Consider the following 21,458-nt stretch of genomic DNA (forward strand, 5'->3'; position numbering starts at 1 on the left):
CTGTATATTTGGTTATCAGACTTTTATTGGGGACATTTGATGCAAATATTGTTTCCACTTAATTTCAATTCTGTTTCTATTTTTATTGATATTATTAATACAAAAGCCTTTTAATGTTGTGTAGTTGAAATTGTCTATTTTGTCTTTTATGATCTCCCCTATCTCTTGTTTCCAAGAGATTCTCTCTAGGTTCCTTTTGGCAGTATGGATCACCACCAACACTGGATGATTATCATCAAGTTTGATAGGTCTCAAGAGAGGCTCACTGCTGCATCTCAAATGCACAACCCAGAAAGACAGCCCATCTACAGACCGTTCATATCATAACTCTCAGTGGAAATTTCCCTAGTACCATCACTTATCTCTTCTTCCTAGGGCTTGTAACAAATGCTGTCACTCTTGGTGGCATGTGTGATTCTGCCTTAGCTTACCATGAGGCACAAGTAGGTGACTTTTGCTCAGATGGCCCAGGCTTTTCTTCTGTGGGACGAAGGTCCTGTCTGTTCTATATCTCAAAGACCTTTCCCTTCTTCTTTGTTCACATTATTCTCTTGCCCAACCTCTTGACCTTTATACCCCAGGCTTTGTTTCCTTATAGCCTTTTTGCCTCTTGTTTTCTTTCCAGCCTTTTCTTCCATACTCTTAGAGAATATGTTATCTGCCTTGTTAAGCTATAGTAAGACAGGTAGCATTTTATCCCTCTTATCTTCTCTTCTGATGGAGAAGACAGTTTCCACTCTGTGGACATGCTTGTTAATTGCTTTTGGTAGGAACACAAACATGGCACTGTGTTGGCAAGTTACTTAATACCCCCCAAACCTGGCTAAATCTAAATACTGAGTTGTTGTGCTCTTATATGTGAAGCTAAAAATCCATCCTACTTATTTGTATAAACTTTTAAAACTTAAGAAGACCATACCAATTTAGTATATTCAGTGATTCTTGAATACAACTTTTGGACAACTTTTTGGACATTGGAAAAAAGTTGCTAAGCAATGGAGTGGTCTAAATAGTTTGGGAAGGGAGCCTTTAATCTGTGTAAGGGACAAACTTTTCTTTTTTTTAAAATTAATTTATTTGTTTTCAGTTTTCTACAATCACTTCCATAAATCTTAGATTTTGTCCCCCTCACTCTTCCTTCCCTCCTCGAGACAGCATGCAGTCTTATATGGGTTGTACACATACAGCCTTATTAAATATATTTTCACATTAGTCATATTGCATAGAAGAATTAAAATGAATGGGAGAAAACATGAGAAAAACCCGAACAAAGCATTACACAAGAAAAAATATTCAGCTTCATTCTGCGTTCCAATTCCTTAGTTCTTTCTCTGGATGTGGATGGCATTTTGCTTCAAGAGGGACAAACTATTTTCAAGCCCTTTAGAATTTCTCTTTAATTCATCTACCTATTTATTATTATTAATATAGCTGTTAATTAATCATCTACCTATTAATGTATGTATTTTTACTAAAGCAAGTACCATCTATTTGCTAAAACTTTGGTAGTCCATTTTTGGTTGCTGTTTTTATATCGAAGTAATAAAGTTGTATTTCTTTTCAAATGCTCTGTAGTTTTTTTTGCCCAGCTAATTACATTTCAACTCATTGGAAGTCGTGAGATTTAACATATATTCTTTATGTTTCTTTAATGATTTTTCTCTCAAATAAAGCAAAAAAAAAAAAAAAAAGGTTACAAAAGCCTCATTTGAATCTGAGCATCCAGCTGTCAGACTAAATACTGGTGATAAACAAAGTCTTCATCCCCCGATTCTTTTCTACACATTTGGGGCTTTAGTTAATTGTTCCACTAACAGTAGTAAATGGTGATGCCATTCAGAGTGTGAGTTCATAATTTTAGCTTTTAATTTAAATATATGAATGTTTTCTGAAAATAATTTTGGCTAAGATGCAGCTGTTTGTACTTTGATAGGCAAATTTATCTAATGCATCTACCAAAATATTACTGTTAGCCACATAGTACTCTTAAAAGTTGTTCACAGGCTTTCTCAGAGGAAGAGAGCGTAGAGGCTGTGAAGAAGGTAGGGAGCTGTGATAGAAAGGGTATTATTTCTGTCATGCATTTTAAAATGAGTTATAGTATTCTGAATAAGAGATACATAAAAGTACCCATCTCTCCAAATTGAAAACTGTTCTGTGAACAAAATTGATTAGGCCATACTGTGTAAGTACTTTCTTGATTCATTTTATAAGTACACTAATTGGAACATAATGTTGATCAGGATAAAAAAATAGGAATGTGTCTTGCTTTAAATGGATAGTATAACTACAATTTTAATGGCTACCCTTTTGTTTTTAATCTGGTGTGTGAAATCAGGACGACACAGATGGAAAAATGTTGATGGGAAAAATAAATGGGAGGGAACAGAGACACTGTGCATTTAGGGCCTTACAGAGTGCCCTTTCGTTTAAAATTGCCCTTCCACCACTTGTGGGCAATTTATTTATTCTACTAAATGTGAAATCCTATTGCACAGTATTTATAATGGGAAGTCATGGCATTACCATGAATTTTTAGACTATTTCTCATTTTGACCTTTATTGTGTTTGAATTTGTGACCTCTATACTGATTTAAAAAAAAATTAATGTTAGGGTGTCGACAGAAAAGAAATTCCTTCCTATGCTACTAGGGAGTGGTGCAAAATACATTTATGTGGCTCCATAACTTTTTTTCCTGAACTTCCTTATAGATAAACAAAGAAGCTGTGGGATCATGAGGCTGATGGGTTGGGGTATTTGTAATGTCTCTTTCTAATGTTATTGAAATGGAAAGCTTTGCTCAATTCATGTCATTGCACTTTTCTTTTTCTTTCTCTGTTTTGTAAAGCCATTATCTCTTTGAGATAAGAAGCCTGTGAAATTTATTATTTCATCTGCAGTTTTCAGTCAGATTGGCCTTATTTTCTAGCATGGATTGCAAATGGAAAATCATTTTGGAGAGCAGTGTAAGGCAGTATAGACAAGGAGAGTAATAAAAAATAATCATATCTTTTGATTCAATAATCCAGTTAATTGGGAACATGCCCTAAACATTTTCAACAAAGGAAAAAAAGAAAAGGCTTTCAAATATATTTGTTGGCAAATGTAGTGGCAACGAGATGGAAATAACTCAGGTGTCTAATAGGAGAATACCTGAATCATCTGTGTCATCTTTCTGTTCAATGGGATGCTGTCATGAATATTCAATTCAAATAAGACGAATATAAATTTTGAAGGATTTTTATGAAGTAATGCCAACTCTGGGGACAAGAAGAATGATATATAGAGTGTTAAAACACTATATTAAAGAAAAACTTTATATACAGATATAGAGAGGAATAGACAGAGACACAGAAAGGATGAATACGCTCTTGTAGACATTTGGTATTTGGAATCCATTTAGAATACACTTATAAACATGTAGTTTTATTAAGAGCACTGTTTTGTTTTTTTGTGGGGGGAGAGATGAGGAGGCAAAAGAATTAGGTGGAAAGCAGATCTGTGTACAGTTCTTTCAGTGCAGAACTTCTGTCAAAACCTTTCAGCATCATCTCTGTGAGAGCAGTCTTAGAGAGTTGCCTAGGGGCTCTGAGAGTCTGACTGACTTCCCCACAACTGAAGGTCCACTTTAGAGTTGTTTTTACTCTGCTTTCCTTTCCCCTCCTGTCTCTTCTTCTCTTTCTCTCCTTTCCTTTTCTTTTTTTAAAAAAATAAATACATTACTTGATTGACTCTAGATGGACTCTATCCTGGCCAGCTCTCTATCTAGACCATTATTCTCATTAATTATTTAAATAAGAGAATATAAGTGGAAGTTCATAGGCCTAAGCTAGGTCTTGTAGCTAGTGCTTAATGCAATGCTTGGCACATAGTAGGTTCCTAATAAATGGCTATTGACTGACTGGCTTAAAGTATAGACAAGATAATTTTTTTAAAAGAAATCCTTAAAAGTCTCAGAATTTTAGGATTTAAAGAAATCTTAGATCACTAGAACTACCCCTCATTTTATAGATCACAAAGTTGAGGTGCAGAAGACCTACCCACAGTCATATGTATATAAGTAGTGACAGAACCAGTAGTACCCTGTCTATACTCCCAGAATTTTTCCTGCATAATATGATGGCAACAAGGATAGAAAGGAAGGTGTGGATGCTTGAGATATTTGGAAATAGCCGTATAGGACCTTATAGATAATTAGATGTGGAAGGTAAAAGAGAGAAAAATAAGATTGGAAGTACACAGTAGGCATTTTGTTTTTGAAACTGGAGTTGATCACGTGGCCTGAAATCTGGAAGACCTGCCGTAAGGTAGAAGAGGGGAACATATACATGATGTTTAATAAGACTGCATGGGGGAACTCACTGATGAAGTCTGCTTCTAAAAGGACAAATGATGCAATCTGGGACTTAGAACTGAAGATGATAAGATTTAGAGCTGGAAGGAACCCTCGATGTCATGTGATCTAACCTCATCTTTTATAGAAGAAGAAAAAAGTCTGGAATTTTTGTGACTGTCCTCTAATACAAAATTCAATGTTCTATTACCATTAAACAAAAATGAAAGTGGTACCCTCTGGTACAAAAAAGTATCATGAAAACTTAAATTCATTGTGAGATTTGCAGAAAATCCTAAGGACAAGAGGAAGGACTTGTAAAGTTAAGTTGTGGTAAGGAATTCCACCATCAGTCACACTAATATTGTGTGAGTGGACCTGTGAATTGGTCCAGCCATTCTGAAAAGCAGCCTGGAATTATTCAAAGAAAATGACTTGTATGTTCATACCTTTTGACTTGGAGATCCCTGTGCTAGGTAGGTTAATAAAAACAGTGCCCATGAACACATTTTTTGCATCACTTTTTGGTGTTGGAAAAAAATTATAAACAAAGTAGAAAGCTGTGAATTGGATAATGGCTGAACAAACTGTAGTATGTAAATATAATGGAATATCACTACATTGGAAGAAATAGTGGATATGATGGACACAAAAATGGGAAGATTCCAGTGGAAAACAATATATGTGACTATAAAAATGTAAATGTTAAGAGCAACAGCCACAAAAGCATAGGAAACCGAATGCTCAGAAATCGTAATGACCAAAGAAATTGGAGAAGGCATTTCCCTCCACTTTTTTGCAGAGTTATGGAACACTGAATATAACATCAGACTTTTTGAGGTGCTTGTAAGTTTTACCTAGCTATAGTTCATTCCTTTTTTTTCTAAGTCTTGCTTTCTGATATGGGAAGAATATGTTGGGAAATATAAAGACCACAGATGTCTTTTTTTTTTTTTTTAAAAGAAACATGAACGATGGCATCGATCCTTGTGGGAGATAGGATGATAATAAATGACAAATTTTGCTGGTTTTCTCCCTCAGGGAGAATGATGTTCAATTGGAATGGATGGACTAAAGTGGACAAAATTGACATTTGGGAGTCAGTTTGCTAGAGCAGAAAGGGAATTGAATTTGGCAGCAAAGGTCCTGAGTTAGAATCCTGGTCCTGACAGTTGCTGCCTATTTCTTTGGGCCAGTCACTAACTTCTCTGAGCTTCCTTTGATCTGAGTCATCTTGAAAATGAATGTTGGACTTGACTTTTAGGTATAGTCTATATAACTATGAACTAAAACAGTTAACTATTAAAAAGGGAAATAAATGAGAAGATAAGGGAAACACCAATAATTCTAGGTCACCTAGGCTGGAAGAATTACATCTAAGGTTGCTGAGAAAGTGGCAGATATCCTTATTTACCATTATTGATGATCTTTGAGTTATTGTGGAGATTATCCTATTTGGCCCCAAGGTCCAAAGAGTTAGGATCAATTGATAGCAGTTATGGGGAAAAAATTTTAGCTCAGCATAAGGAAATACCTCCTAACAAGCAGGGAAAAAAAATTAATCAGAGTACGTGTTCCCTCCAATGACAAAGTGCCATCATTCAAGCCTAGGAAGATGCTTTGGTAAATGGCATTTATGAATTCCTAATGTTTAAGTTCATAGTTAAAGACTTTTCTGAACTGAGCTATGCTAGGCAGGTTATCAGAAAAAAGATACTCTAGATCTTTTCTGCAAGAATTTGTGAGACCTTTGTGCTCTGCTTGATTTCAGCTCCACAATTATGCCTCCCCCCCAGGATAAACTCATCACTTGAAATCTCAACTTCATGGAGACTGATTCAGCTTTGACAATCAGTGCTTCTCCCAGTATCCTCAGTTATGTCTCCTCTCTGATTGGAGGGCTGCAGGGTGGAGCAATATTTGTTCAGTCATTTCAGTCATGTCAGACTCTGTGACTGCATTTGGGGTTTTCTTGGCAAACATTCTGGAGTGGTTGCCATTTCCTTTTCCAGCTCATTTTACAGATGAGGAGGCTGAGGCAAACAGGGTTAAGTAACTATCCCAGGGTCACACAGCTAGCTACTAAGTGTCTGCAGCAGATTTGAACTCAGGAAAATGAATCTTTCTTACTCCAGGTTTGGCACTTAATCCATTGCGCCACCTAGCTGCCCATTAATTACTGTTTTTTTTTTTTATTTCAACAAATATTCCCAGATTCCTGGTAATCCCTGGGTTTGTGTATTCCTCAGCTTGGAAAGCTCTGCCATAGAATTTGTAGTAGTGTGAGGTAGAGAGTTTAGCTATTTTATCATTTATAATATCATTTGTTTTAGGAATCATTGACATAAAACAATTTTCCCTCCTTTTTGGAAGTATTCCTGATTTTTTATTTTGTAGCAACCTTCCCATGCCATCATTCAGCTCCATCTTTTCCAATCTTCTCCTACTTTGTTCCACTCCATGCCTTGTGTGGCCACAATATAACACCTAATTGATAGATCTAGAACACATCAGTCCATCTTCTATCCCTGAGTCTCCAGTGCCCTTCCTCCTCACCTCTGCCTTCTTTTAAGATTCAGCTGCCATGAGTCTCTTTCTTCAGGAGACCTTACTGGTCCTGTAGTCACTTGAGCATTTTTCTCCAAGGTTACCTTCCTTCTGCTGTAGATGTATCTTTTGTACAACTATTTATTTGTATGGGATGTTAGGTGGTACAGTGGATGGAGTGCTGAGCTTGAAGTCAGGAAAACTCTTCTTCCTGAGTTCAAATCAGGTCTCAGACACAAGTCCCTAATCCTGTTTGCCTCAGTTTCCTTATCTGTAAAATTCAACTGGAGAAGGAAATGGCAAACCACTCCACTGTCTTTGCCAAGAATACCCCAAATGGGGTCGTGGAGAGTTGGACATGACTGGAAAAAACCAAAAGAAATTTGTTTACATGTTGTCTTTCCCATTAGTATGTAAGCTCCTTGTGAGCAGGGACTGTTTTTATGCTTTTGACTTATGTTGTATGCCCAGCAGTTCGCACATAATAGTACACATAAAAAGCACTTAATGATTGATTGATTAAAAATCCTATTAATAGAATAAAAATATTGAAATTTATATTTTCACCTGGGGTTCAGAGCTTTTCCTAAAATATATAATATTATATAATTATAAAATATAGACTAATTCCAAATAAATGTTTGAATGCCAATTAAGATTGTTTATTTTCATCTACTGTAATAATGATAATTGAATACACTAGGTTGTTGATTGTGTGACTGCTTATTTTATGTATTAAATGTATTATATTAATTATCCAATGCTTGACACATACATAGCAGGCAGTTAAGAAATGTTTATTTGAATTGAATTATATTAGTAACTACAGCAGCCCTTTAAATTAGATGTCGTTGCATACATTTTGAACTCAGAATTTGGGAAGGTGGGTAACAATCATCACTTAAATTAGCTTCTCTGGAATTGAGTTGGCATGATTATTGTCAACGAATAATTCTAGTAATTCACTAAATCTCAAAAAAGGGAAGTTTTGTTTCATCATAATGTGTGTCCTCGTTTTGGCTTACATTCTCTGCTTTACTGTCTGTCCAGCTTACTTTGGAAGAGACAGGCCCTTGCAAAAGTGGTGAATATATTTAAAATGACTTTTAGGGCACCAGTAGGGAATTTCCATTCTTTGATTGGAAAACTATAAAGGACACAAGCAGAAGGAAGCAGGACTTGGAAAATCTCAATTAATGATAAACAAAAGTAGTGGTTTTTACATAGATTTAAGACTTTTAGCTTAAAGTGTTTTGATTCTTTTCTCCTAGATCCCTTAAGGAACAGAAACACTATTTTTAAGATGGGCATTGCAGAATCAGCATGCGCTGTAAGTTTGTGAAATGTAAAAAATTACAATTATATGTTTGTATGATGTAAAAAAAATTGTAATCACTATATTAGCACAGTGTGTATTTTCAGTAAATTGAGTAATAAAACTGCTCCACCCCACTCTTATTTTTTGAAAAAAGTTTTTTTCCAATTTAATCCAAGCTGTTGCAGTGGAACTTCCAGTTAGTAATATCAAGCAAGAATCACAAGTGCGTGATTTTACTTTGGTTACAACTTTTCTCTTTAAGTTTGGAAAAGTGCGCTCCTTAGTGGCTATAGTGAGGTATTACCACTGACTTTTAGACATGTCAAACTCATATAGGAAAGTAGGGACATTTAGTTAATAATCCACTGGGAAAATGTGACATCCTCTGGGTTATTCTACTGAATGTTTAGGTGTAAACTAAAAAGCAAAAAACATTGTTCTGACCAGTACTGTGATTGTACTTTCTGCCTAGTTTTATAGTTGGAAGGGACTACAAATGAAATGCAGTTCAACTTCCTAAGTTTGCAAATGAGAAATCTGAGTTACATGAAGTTTTTTGTTTAAAAATATTTCTTACATTAAATTTTTTGTTTTGTTTTGTTTAAAAATATTTCATTAATATTAAAAAATATTTATTTCCTAATGTTTTATTCTCTCTCTCCCCACATACTACCTTACATTGTAACTAATAAATATGGTTAAGCAAAACAAATACATTGTCCATATCTGAAAATATATGTCTCCTTTGCACCTGTGCTTTAGCACTTATGTTTTGAGAAATGGGAAGCTTGCTTCAGTGAGAGGCTCCCTGTAGTTTTCATTGGTCACTACATTCATCCATGTTTCTGAGGTATTTTAGTGTTGTTTTTCTTTTCATTATTGTGATCATCGTGTAAATTGTTTTGGTTCTGTCTATTTCACATCATCAACAGTTCATGTAAGTAATTCCAAAATTTCTTGGAATTCCTCATAGTCATAATTTCTTAATGTTTAGATAATATTACATTACATATACAACAAGAAGAAACAGCTATATGCATATGTATTATACACACACACACACACACACACACACACACACACACACACCGTAGTTTGTTAGCAATTTCCCAATTAATAGGTATCCAATTTTCTGTCTTTTTATGGCTGCTGCTGTAAACGTTTTTGCATAGATGGGACCTTTTCCTCTGTCTAGGACCTCCTTGGGTACATCACTAGCAGTGCTATGTTATCATTAGGTAAAAGGATACGTAAAATACAGCCAAGTCAACTCACCAAGCATTTTATAAGCGCCATAGCACTGTACTGAGTGCTGGTCCAATAGAATAACTTATTTATTATAATTCCAAAATAGTTTCCAGAAGAGTTGGATCAGTTCAGAGCTCCAATAGCAATCCATAAGTGTGTCCATAGCCCTTCAACGTTTATCTTTTTCATCTTGTGCTTAAATGATGTTCTCAAAGCAACAAAGCTAAGTAGTCTTAAAGGCCCAAAGCAGAACCTAGTATATTATCTTTTTTTTTTTATACAAGATATAACTTTTCTAGTCCAATGGTAAGACAGAAGTCAGGATGACTGTCAGTGGCCCAGGATGAAGTGAATGATCTATGGCTCTGGAAGAGAGAATGAGGCTGACACCTTTGTGCAGCTTGGCCTCACTTAAATCCAATTCAAGACATCAAGTCAAGACATCATCCGTAATGTCATTGGTCCTCATTGAAAATGAAGGATGAACAACAGCTTTTCTACAAATAGCATGCTTTTGCTTACTGAATGATTATTTTCTTATTGGAGTTATAGTACTCATTTGTTTCTCTTTTCTGGGCTAATTTTTAAGAATCTACCAATTGAAAACCGTTACAGTAAGTACAAAGTGCTTTGAAATTGGGGAAAATTATGAATTTAGAAATTGTCCAAGTATTTAAAAAGTAATTACTTTGCTGGCAGTGTATGTTTATTTAAAGAACTATATTTATACACATATACACACATTTAATGCCACAAGTATTTAAGAATAAAGAAATAGGCATCTTCTTAAACAGGTATCATGTGAACATTTTCTATTTTAGCAGGTAAACAATCATTCATTAAGGAAATATTGACTATGAACATAATTAGAACACAGTTGGAAAAAAGTTGAAAATATGTTATATGCTAAAATGTTTCCATTATTAATTAGAAGTTTTTCAATAAATAAAAATAAGAATACTTTCTATAGAAGCATTTTGTTTGCTTCTGTATCTAAATACCAGACTTACGATTTTAACCACAAAAGACTACTATCATCCAGGCTTTCTAATTTATTTATCTACTTAACATATTTAATTAATTTTCCTGAGCTATTGGATCTCTTCATCAAATAACCTTTTGGAAATTTTTTTTCACAATTTAAAAATATTATCAATATTTTATTATGGATTTACATGCCATGAATATTTCTTGTATTTTACTTCTTAAAAATTTGCTTACAATTTTATTTTTAATAGGTATTTTGTAAAACATTGAGTTTCAGAAAGTTAAGCTATTTGCAGTTTTTTTTTTTTAACGTTAAGGAGTCTTTACATTCAAGTGATTGTCTGTGTATAAAATGGATTATGTTCTTCACAGACACCTGAATTCTACCAACTGGTCCTGCTCTCTCAAGGGAAGCTCAGAGGGTTCCTAAATAGCTCTATTAGCAATGCCATGCTAAGCTAACTTTTGTTTAGATGGGACTATTTTTCCAATGCCTATTACTTTCTAGTGCTGCACTGATGTTTATCATAGTGAAACTCTTGAGAAACTTACATAGACCTGTATACAGTTTTAACTCCTTTCTTTAAGAAATTTTATTCTGTGCCAAGATTGCCTAGGAAGCAGACGAGAGTTCTATTTTTTAATAGCTAAAGGGCACAAAAAAGCCATACTCAGAAAGAGTTAACATCAAATAAGAGATAAGATTAATTAAATCTTTGGATGAGCTTTCAGTCTGTGTAAAAAGTTAGATTCTTTAGTCTGAATAAAGGTTTCAGTACCTTACTGAATACTGTACTGAGAAAACTTCAAGTCTTTAGATAAAAATATAATTGCATTAATGGCTAAAGCTTTTCATTCTCTAGTAGGGCAACTGAACTTCCAGCCCATGGATTATGGACTCATTTCTTTTTTGTAAATTAAATTTATTTATTTTCAGTTTTCAACATTCACTTCCACAAAACTTTGAATTTCAAAATTTCTCTCCATCTCTCCCTTCCCCCTACCCCAGGAAAGTGTATATTCTGATTACCCCTTCCTCCAGTCTACCCTCCCTTCTATCACCCACCCCCCATTCCTTTCTTTTCTATTTTTCTGTAGGGCAAGATAGATTTTTTTATACCTGATTGCCTGTATATCTTATTTCCCAGTTGCATGTAAAAACAGTTTTTAACATTCACTTTTAAAGCTTTGAGTTCATGGACTCATTTCTTATCATTTAAATGACAATTTCTATGGATTTCTAGATAGATAGCACCCACAAAAGCTAATGGGTTTTCCTAGCATTACCCTCCTAGGCTTCTAGAAGTGGTGCTGGAGGATTTCCTTCTTTCCTTCAATGATGCAGCTTCCGTGGAAACCCAGGGCTGCAGCAGCTTCCTTTGCGTTGAACCTTTTCTCTACATAGGTACTGAAACCTGCTTCAGTCTCTGCTTGTTTCATTTGGAGGCTACAGAAACCACCTTAGTGGCACACTTTTAAGGGACCACAGAAGCTGCTGGATACCCCCAAACAACTGGTCAGTCTTCTGGACCTCACCTGCCTCTGATGTTCCCGTGACTACTATTTTAGTGGATTAGTGAAAGGAGATTGGGTCTGATATCCGAAAATGAAAGAATGATTGTCTAGATTTTGATATGTCAGATTTAATTTTTTGTGTTTGTTCTTTGTTGACGAAGAAGATCATGCCATCAGAGAAATATTGATATGACTTGCACTTGACTTTGTTTTGAGTGAGCGAGGGCTGTGCAGGTCACCAGCCTCACTTCTCCTCCAGAACCATCTGAATCCAGTGACCAGATATTCCTCAGGATGACTGGAGATGATGACTCAAGATGCAGTGGGATGCCGTAGGCTCTTTTGGCTCAGGTCTTTGCCGGCACTCACTTAGGGTGAGGAATTGAATAGGCTTGTTTAAGAAGTAGCCAGGGCATGGCCCCTTTAATGAGGTCCAGAAAAACAAAGACATCAGGCGGGGTGAGAACGAGCAGCAGTTACTATGGATAATCGCTCTAAAGCTACGAGCCCTTAGGCAGGGGCCCATTGGAGTCCCAGTTTCAGAATGCATTAGATTTAAGGTTTTAGGACAGGACAGGACAGGACAGGAAAGTAAAGGAGTCAGTAAAAACCCAAGTAAACTGGGCATCTTTTGGCCATCTAAATTTACCTTCCTTTGGAGAAGAGAAGGAAGGGGGGAGGAGGAGGCAGACAGGAGAGCAGGAGTTGAGTTGCCCAGCTATCTGGGTCCTCATTCAGCCAGCTGCATCTACCCACAGGATTGTATTCGTCCTTTGTTGCTGAAAAAGATCATGCCATCAGAGAAATGATGACATGACTTCCACTTGCCTAAAGCATTTACAGTCTAGTGGTGAAAGAGGAGTACAAGCACACAGATAATTGTGATGCCAGGAAGAACCAGAAAAATGTAAATCTGTGGTCTATGTGAAGCTGCATAGAAACCTACAAAGGGAGAGCAGTGACTTTTGCCTGTAAGAGAGTTTATTTCCAGTTGCTCCTGGAGTCGGGTCTTGACCCAGGACTCTTGAAGGTTCTGGCAGGACCTGCAGAGCTGTGAAACCTTGGAAGCTAAGGCCTATCACTACGGTTGGAGTCCCAGTTGAACTGAGAGAGACTTATCACCAGAGATTTAATTTTTTGGGGGGTGGAGGAGGTCACAGCAATCCATTTGATTAGAATGTAAGCTTCTTCAGGGGAGAGACATTTTCCCCCCTATATTTTCCAAGCTTGCATATACAACGGGCCCTAAATATTTGTTGAGTTGATTCAAATTGGATTGAATTAGATCAGTTTCTATGGCATAAGATGGGCATCATTGGAGGGATGAAAGCTCACTAATTTGAAGAAATGAATAGATAATGAACAGTGCTTAATTTAAGGTTATTTTGAATAATTAGCATGCTTTAGAAGATAAGAATATAAACTACATTTAATTCATATTTGGTTGTTTTCTAAGACTAGCTGGATATGTTTCACTTAAATTCATTTCTAACATGTGATATACAAAGATCAACAGTTTAGACATATTTTGATAAGACTTTAAACTACAGTGTTTTCTGAAATACAACAGAAATTCTTTTTTTATTTTATTTACTTATTAGTCCACCAGAGGGTGCATTCTACTCAGCTGTAGTGTGAAGACATTAGCTATATACTATTTGCAATTTGGTTGGGGTGGAGGAGTTTCATAGAGTAGCAATTCTCAGACTTTTTGGTCTCAGGACTCCCTTCTAATCTTAAAAATTGTTGAAGACCTCACAAAGAGCTTTTGTTCAAGTGAGTTACATCTTTTGATATTCACAGTATTATAAATTAAAACATCTTAGTATTATTATGAAAATAATTTTGACATCCCTGATCCCCTGAGTCCTGCAGGGAGTTCTTGGACCACTTTCTGAGAACTAGAATTCACCTGAGAAATTCTTTTACTCAAGAGTTAACTCTCAGTTGTCTTTGATAATTTGTATTGTACCCTCTCTTATTTGAACAAAATCCTGCTCTTATCTTCTTAGTAGTGTACATGATTATTTTTTCGTTTAAGTAATTTAAATTGAATAAAATGAATATTATCACTTCTGTTTACCTTTCAGGTGTACTGTATTGGTGGCCAAATTTTTTTCTCCTCTCTTTGCAAAAGCCTCAGTTATTTCAGATCCCAAGGCTGGTAGGAGTCAGATTGTTTTATAAGCTCAGAAAGAAATCACTCCGAGACACTTTAGTTTCAGGTGATTGTATCCTATCTCCCTGAGAGGTAATGCTGTCCATTTAGGAAGCATGGAAGAGTGGTGCAACAGGCCAGAGGAGGGAGCATTTGAATTAGGTCTCCTGAGTGGATGACTTCATTATTTTGTTGAAGTACTATGAATTGCCAGAACATGAGTCACATTTTAACATATATGTGTGTGCATATAAAATACACATACGCACATTTATACATGTGGATGAAGCCATATTTCAGAGCCACATGAATGTTTTTTAATTACCCTCTTAAAATTATTCCCATTTACTTTTTTCTCTCTATTTGTATGGCTAATCCAGAATTGATCACAGTAATTTATTCATGTGTTTTTCAAGATGACATCACCATCTTTAGGTAGAAAGAAATCTGTTGGAATTGTTCTTTTTATTTTGATGCAGTTTAGAAAAAAGCAACTCGTGTCTGACATCAGAGTACATAGACTTTATGAACCATTTAAAAGAATGTTAATTAAAAAACTAATTTTAATATGCTGTTTTGCATTAAAACCGGTGTATCACATATTGATAAAGGCAAGTGATACATTAAAATATATTTTTTAAATTTTAAAAATTAAAAAATTTTAAATTAAAAAATATTATTTGTATTTTATAATGCATTTTTGCAAAACATCAATTACCCAATAAGTAGAGAAATTCAATACACATTTATTGATCTGTAGACCTCCCACTCCATTTTTTTAAATTAGGGGAGCATCTTAATGGCAAGGACTATTTTTTTTGCTTTTCTTGGTTGCCTGCATGCAGCACGGTGTCTGTCAGGTGCTTCACAGATGCTTATTAAGTTGACTTCCTGAAGGCAAACAGTTTCTTAGCTAAATTTTGTGTCTGCACACAGATGCTTAAGAAATGTTTGAAGAATGTTGTGAAATGTTAAATAATGGTCAATACAATAATACTTTTTATAGCTTGGCATATGAGATTTTATAAGTCCCTCATAAGATATACCGATAACAGGTGCTAGAGGAAAAGGAAAAGGCAGTGTATCATAAGGGGGATTTTTGAGGTTGTTGACTGTGGGAGTCTAGTAAAGTATCTAAGGAAAGGCTTTTATCTTATCTGTTTCCTTGGTCCAGATCATTAAGCTTTCGCTCCCTAAAGAGAAACTTGCAAGTCTCTAGTGCCCTGGGGTCTTTTGTAGTATGAGCTGACTTATTTTAGATTTTATGGCAATGTCGGGAAAAGTAACCAGAGATAACCAGAACAATCACTCCATCAAGAAATACACAGTGAGTTACCTGTATTGTGCTTAGTGTTAGGGGGAAGGGAATAAGTATTTATATAGTGCCTACTATGTGCCAGGTACTGTGCTAAGCACTTTACAAATGGTATTTAATCCTCACAATGATCCTGTGAGTTAGGTGTAATTATCCTTATTTTACAATTGAGGAAACTCAGGCAAACAGATTGTGGGATTTGCTCAGGGACTTAGTGAATGAGTTTAGATTTGAACTCAGGTGTTCCTGATGCCAGGTCTAGAGCTCTGGCCACCCTTTTGAGGATACAGAAATGTAAGGTATGGCCCCTGGTCTTAAGTTTTTAGAAACTGGGGATTTAGAAATGGAAGGAATCTTGGAAATGATCTACTGTTCCCTTCATTTCACAGACAAGAAAATTGAGGCTTAGACTGGTTACGTGACTTGTCCAAGGCCACAGATCTAGAAAGTGGCAGAGCCTAGATTGAAGCTTAGATCGCTCCTACCTTTTCATGCTTATCATGTAGAGTCTAGTTGAGCAGATGAATGTACGTACATATATGTATGTATAACTAATGGATGGATTGATGGATATGTGTGGATAACTAACCACATGAAGTAATTTACATGATTGGTGCTGACTTAGTTGCAAACATAATAAGCGCTACATGACTTGAAGCAATCCTTGGGGCTGGATAGTCTGAAAGTGCTTTTATGGAAAGAAAGTGTGACTTATCCTGGACTTTTAAGGATGACAAGGTTTCTGATTGGCTGTAATGGGGCTGGAGGGAGGGACTTTGAAGTATGACTAGGCTTCTGATAGGTTAGAGTGGGGCTGGAGGGAAGCATTTTAGACAAGGGGACTGGCACTTGCCAGGCCATGAATGTAGAAAACTGCAGGCCTGCACAACATATGTTCTGTAACTGTTATGAGGAGAGTGGGACAAAATGGAGATTTCTTTGGAGTATACTGGAAGGAAAAGGTTGGAAAGATACAGAATCTTGGAGATCTAGATCTCTGAAGTCATCTGCTTTTACTTTGCATCCCATATAGGGATCCTTTTCAGGATTTTAAGCAAGTGGTCAGCCTCTGTTTGAATAATTCCATTTATGAAGAACTTAACTGTTTCACCAGAAATGAGAAAATGTGGCTGTATACATCTAACCAAAAGATACCTCCCTGTAACTTCATAGTTGTCCCTATTCTGCCCTCTGGAGCCACACAGAGTATTACCTGGGCCTTCCAAGTGCAGTGCTTACCTATAGGAAAGGAAGCTTGGGGCAGGCCTTAAATGCCAGGCAAGGGAATTTGGATTTTATCACATAGGCTTTAAAGGGAGCTACTCAAGGTTTTCAGTCAAGGGGAGCGAGTGACATGATCCAAGGGGTATCCCTAGAAAATGAATCTTATGGAGGTATACTGGATGGGCTGCAGGAGGTGAAAGAATATGGAGGAGAATGTTTTCAGTTAGTCTAGGTGTTTAATGCTTCAATGAACATCTGAGTATCAAGTGTGATGCCTACATTGCATCAGTAGAAGATTAGGCCCATTATTAAGCAGGGCAGGATAATCAAATTCTTTGACTCACTCCGTTTCCTGGTTCTCAAGTACCATGGAATCCAGCTGTGGAACCTTAAAGTTACCTGATGAGGCAGCACAGGAAGGGCCTTCCCTATATGAAGAGCAGACCCAGCTCTCCAAGTAGTGCTTACAAAACTGATGGGGAAAGAGGAGGAAATCCCTGGAGTAGGGGCACAACTGAGCTGTGAAAAACTTCTTGGAGTCTTACCTGGTGATTTTCTCTTACACTAGGAGCCTCATATCACAGTTTGACAATTGTGCACTAGTGTAGTCTTCATAGAGCGTTCCAAAGCTTGTCTCTGTTTGCAGCCTCAGATGTTTCAGTTTGGATGATTGAAGATCTAAAATAGGGGAAGTCAGAAGCAGGAGCTATTTTGGTGTGAGAGATGATGAGTTTAGATTCAGATAGGTTGAGTTGGAGGTGATGTGGCTTAAGGCTAGTCCTTTCTATTCCATATTTCTCCTATTCCTGCACCTTCTGAACCCTCCTTTATACTGTATAAAAGGTTTAAAGCTGTATACTACTAAACTAAAAATGGCCTGTTCCAGAAACCTAGGTCGGGAATTCTGTAGAATGTGGTTGCTGAGACAGGATTGGGAAGAGAAATGAAAATAAACTGGGGAATTAGGGTGGATTGTAGAGCAGGTACATGAACCAGCAAGTAGCAGGGAAAGGAAGTTGAAGATGTAGGTTTTGTTTTTTAATTCAGTATATTCTATTTAACTCTAACTGAGATGTCATTTAAATAATCATCCAGGGAGAACATGACGTTTATTTAATTGAACTTATCCAAGTCTTGGCCAATACTCAGCCAATTTTTAAGACTTTACACTGATTTTTAGCCACTAAAGAATAGTATAGTTTGGAATAAATCAAAAACACTTCTCCAGATCCCTTGGTAATTGGGGATGTTAAAATGACACAGCTGGTACCTATTATAACCTGGGGATTATTTTTGAGGGAAGTTGATCATTATTGTAGTCTAAACCAAAGGTGTGTGTATTGCCCCAGTGGTATCCACAAAGGAAAGGACTTTCAAGCACAACTGGGGATAGGAACCATTTGTGACTTACTAAACATGCAGGCAATACTGATCCTTGCATTCCAGATGAGTTTAATGAACGGCAGATGCACTCCTGAATCATAGGAGAGAATAAGCTACCCACGAATACTTTGGAATTCTGTTCCCAGTAACAAACATAACCTTGGGCAAGTTATTTTTAGGGTTTGCATGTTTGGTGTTTTAAAGTTATACTGTGACTTTCCTGTTTCTAAATTGAATGGTTCATCAAAGAAGTTTTTACAATAAGGAAAACAGACCTCTTGACCGAAGAGTTCTTAGAATACTTAAAGTAGGGAATGATGTCGGATCAAGTTTTTTCATTGGTTTCAGAAATTTATTAAAAGGAATGTTTTTCATAGTAGAAAGAAGACTGCTGGACTTGGAGTCAAGAAAGACTTGAGTTGGAATTCCTTGTCCAACACTTAATTACTATGTTACCACTGGCAGGTCATTTCACCCTCTCTGAACCTCAGTTTCCTCATATTTTATAATTAATACCTATAGTAGCTACCTCAGGAGAGACAACATGGAAAAGTGGATAGAGAATTTGCTTCTGGTCTGGCACTCTTGGTGGGGTCAACTCTTGCCTCTGTGTGATGCTGAGTAAATCATGTAACTTCTCTGGGCCCCAGACAACTCTAAGGCTCTAAAATACAAAGAAAGTAGAGTTATGCATTCTTAGAAAAAGCTTTTCCACTGGAATTCCTACAAGGATTAAGTCACAGGCTTAGGGAAAAAAATCCCCCAATTCTCCAAACTTATCCCCTAAAAATCTTGTGAGTCAAGGATAGGGCAGAGATGGGAATTGGATCTTTGATTTCATTGACGTAGGGGACTCCTGGACGAGGACACTCCTACCAATGCAGGATCAGATGATATAATAGATAGCATATATATGTAAATGTACATGTGCTATTCATAATTCATTGTATGATTTTTATAGCAGACTATACTATAGATGATTGTGGGAATGGGATAAAAATGTGGATAAAATGAAGACATTTCTGGATGTACATTATAAATGACAGGTTTGGAATTGTCAAATATTTGTAAGTTCTTAGTAGTAAAATCTACTCTGCTATAAACTTGAAGAAGCAATATTTTGGAAAAAAATTGGTGATCTTTATAGGATGCAATTATATAAGTATGTGAGGGAGCTTAATTTTATTGTATGCGAACCCCAGAGGAAAACCTTCAGCCAAAAGGAATATATATTAAAACAAAACAAAACTAAACATACAGGCCTATAGCCTTTGTAGAAGTGTCCTTTCTATGACTATATGTATTTTTTCAGCTGGTTAAATTTTGTAGAGATTTTATGGATTAAAATTCTCCATTCTTTTAAACCAACTTCAAGCTTTTGCCAAGATTTTTGAATGAACATTCCTTAGGCAACTTGACTTTTGCTGTCCCTTAGGTTCCATTATTTTAAATCATTCTTTTGGGTATCACCAGATAATAGACAGTAGATGTGTTAGGAAAATTCGTAACTATAGGAGGAATTGGACTAGATCATTTCTAAGATCCATTCTAACTCTCTTGGACTGTTGAACAGTTTAATGAGCAAGTTCAATTAAAAAAGCTAGGAGTGCTTAACAAATGTCTGGGAATGGTATATTACTTTTTTTTCTTTTTTTAGATATATTTGAAGAAGGGAATTTAAATTGATCATTTTCCAGGTTAATGAGCTAATTCAGTTAAAAAGCTAGGAGTATTTAACAAAGGTCCGAGAATGGTATATTCTTTTTGTTTAGAAAGTTATATTTGAAGGAGGGACTTTAAATTGATTATTTTCCTCAGGTCATGTATTACAAAATCTGTGAGGAACTTCTCCTCTAGGTCAAGATATACAGATGACACAGGTTTTCTAGCTATTTTTCGAGGATAAACAAGTGAGCCTACAGAAACATCAGGATGTTAGCAAATAGTGAGGCCAGCTGTGACATCCAAGCATTGGCACGAACAAAGGAGTTTGTTTGGGAGGAGGAAAAATAATTTTTACTTTCTGTAAACTTCAGCTGGAAGGAACAAAAGGGTTCTGAAAACATAACCTGTGTTTGATGGAGGAACCACATTCTCTAGAGACAAACTGTTTCATGCAAAGCCACAAATCTGTACTCACTGTCTTTCCACTCTTCATTGAAGATCAAATTTGCCTTCCAAACTGCTATGCTCTGGTCTAGCCTGTGACTCTGAACTTCTGCCCTCTGTTTAATACACAACACTCTCTGATAGAAGTCAATTCATTAAACTTTTATTAAGGGCCTGCTCAGTGTAATGCTGAGGATATAAAAATGAGTACAGCATGGTCTTTGCCCTTAAGGAGTTTGGAATCCGATTGCCAGGAGAAGAGGGGAGGAGAGAGCAGGTATGATTATCCTATTTACACAAGTAAGTATGATACTAGTTAGGGTGAATTAGGGGAAAAGTAAAGGTCCATACGTAAGACCTCATGGCATAAGAAGACTTGAGGAAGAAGAGAACAAGTTGGGTTGGGATCAGAGAAAGCTTTGGGGTTGGTGGTGGCACTGGAATGAATCCTCGAAGGCAAGGGGGAAGTGTCAGAGTAGAAGAGAGAAGGGGATATTTTCCATATGTTCCAAGGCATAGGGGATGGATAACGTGTGTACATATAATAGTGAGAGAATTGAGTGGGGAACAGCTAGTAATTCAGTGTAGGCAGAAACAGTACAGAAAGAGGAACAGTTTGAAATAAGTGTGGAAAAGAAAAATGGAGCCAGGTTGTAGAACATCTTAAATCATAGGCTAATGGGTTTATCCATTGGGCAATGAACATTTTGTTTGGTTTTAAGGGTGATATGGTCATACTTATGCCTGTGGAAGATTATTTTCTGCCCATGTGTGAAGGAGATAAATTGAAGGAGCTAGGATCAGATACACCATTAGAGTAGTCCATTGCAAGTGTTGGGGGGATAGGGTCTGAATTAGAATATATACATGACTTTTAAATCTGTGTCTGTCTATGCCTAATGTTTTCTTCTAGACCTTCAGTCTCATATTTTAAACTTGCCGAGAGATGTCTATACTTGGATGTTTCTGCAGCATTTTAAATTTATTGTCATATTAAGTTAATTAAACACAAACAGCTTAATTTGTTCAGAGAAGTTCTGTTGGCATGAGGCATGTAGCCAGAAAATGACAAGAGAACCTCTCAAAGATTTGTCAAATCTGACGTCATTCTAGTGATTCATGTGAGGATAATTGATACTATAAGAGATATTATGGGAAGGATTGTTAAAGACTATGAAATCATGAGTGAAATGAAAATTAGAGGGAACAAATGATACTTTATTGCTACTCATTGAAGGCAAAGGCTTCGGAAGAGAGGAAGGTCTGAGAAGTAAACAGCTGATGAAGAGGATGATGTTTGTTGATACATGTTGTCTCCTC

General features: G+C 36.3%; 1 protein-coding gene across 12 annotated transcripts in view; it reads left to right on the forward strand.

The window, feature by feature from the left end:
* Positions 1-21,458, forward strand: part of ARL15 (ARF like GTPase 15) — a 508,217-nt gene that overhangs the window by 90,570 nt on the left and 396,189 nt on the right. For 8 of the 12 annotated variants that reach the window (XM_072605639.1, XM_072605641.1, XM_072605649.1 and 5 more), the window contains one exon: positions 8,153-8,211. The exons of the other annotated variants lie outside the window; for them this stretch is intronic. In XM_072605639.1, the coding sequence (XP_072461740.1) occupies positions 8,185-8,211 (27 nt within the window). In that variant the 5' untranslated portion in view covers positions 8,153-8,184. The remainder of the gene's footprint in view (positions 1-8,152; positions 8,212-21,458) is intronic. 12 annotated transcript variants of the gene reach the window in all.

The sequence above is a fragment of the Notamacropus eugenii genome, chromosome 4 (assembly GCF_028372415.1).
Source record: "Notamacropus eugenii isolate mMacEug1 chromosome 4, mMacEug1.pri_v2, whole genome shotgun sequence".
Classification (NCBI taxonomy): Eukaryota; Metazoa; Chordata; class Mammalia; order Diprotodontia; family Macropodidae; genus Notamacropus; species Notamacropus eugenii.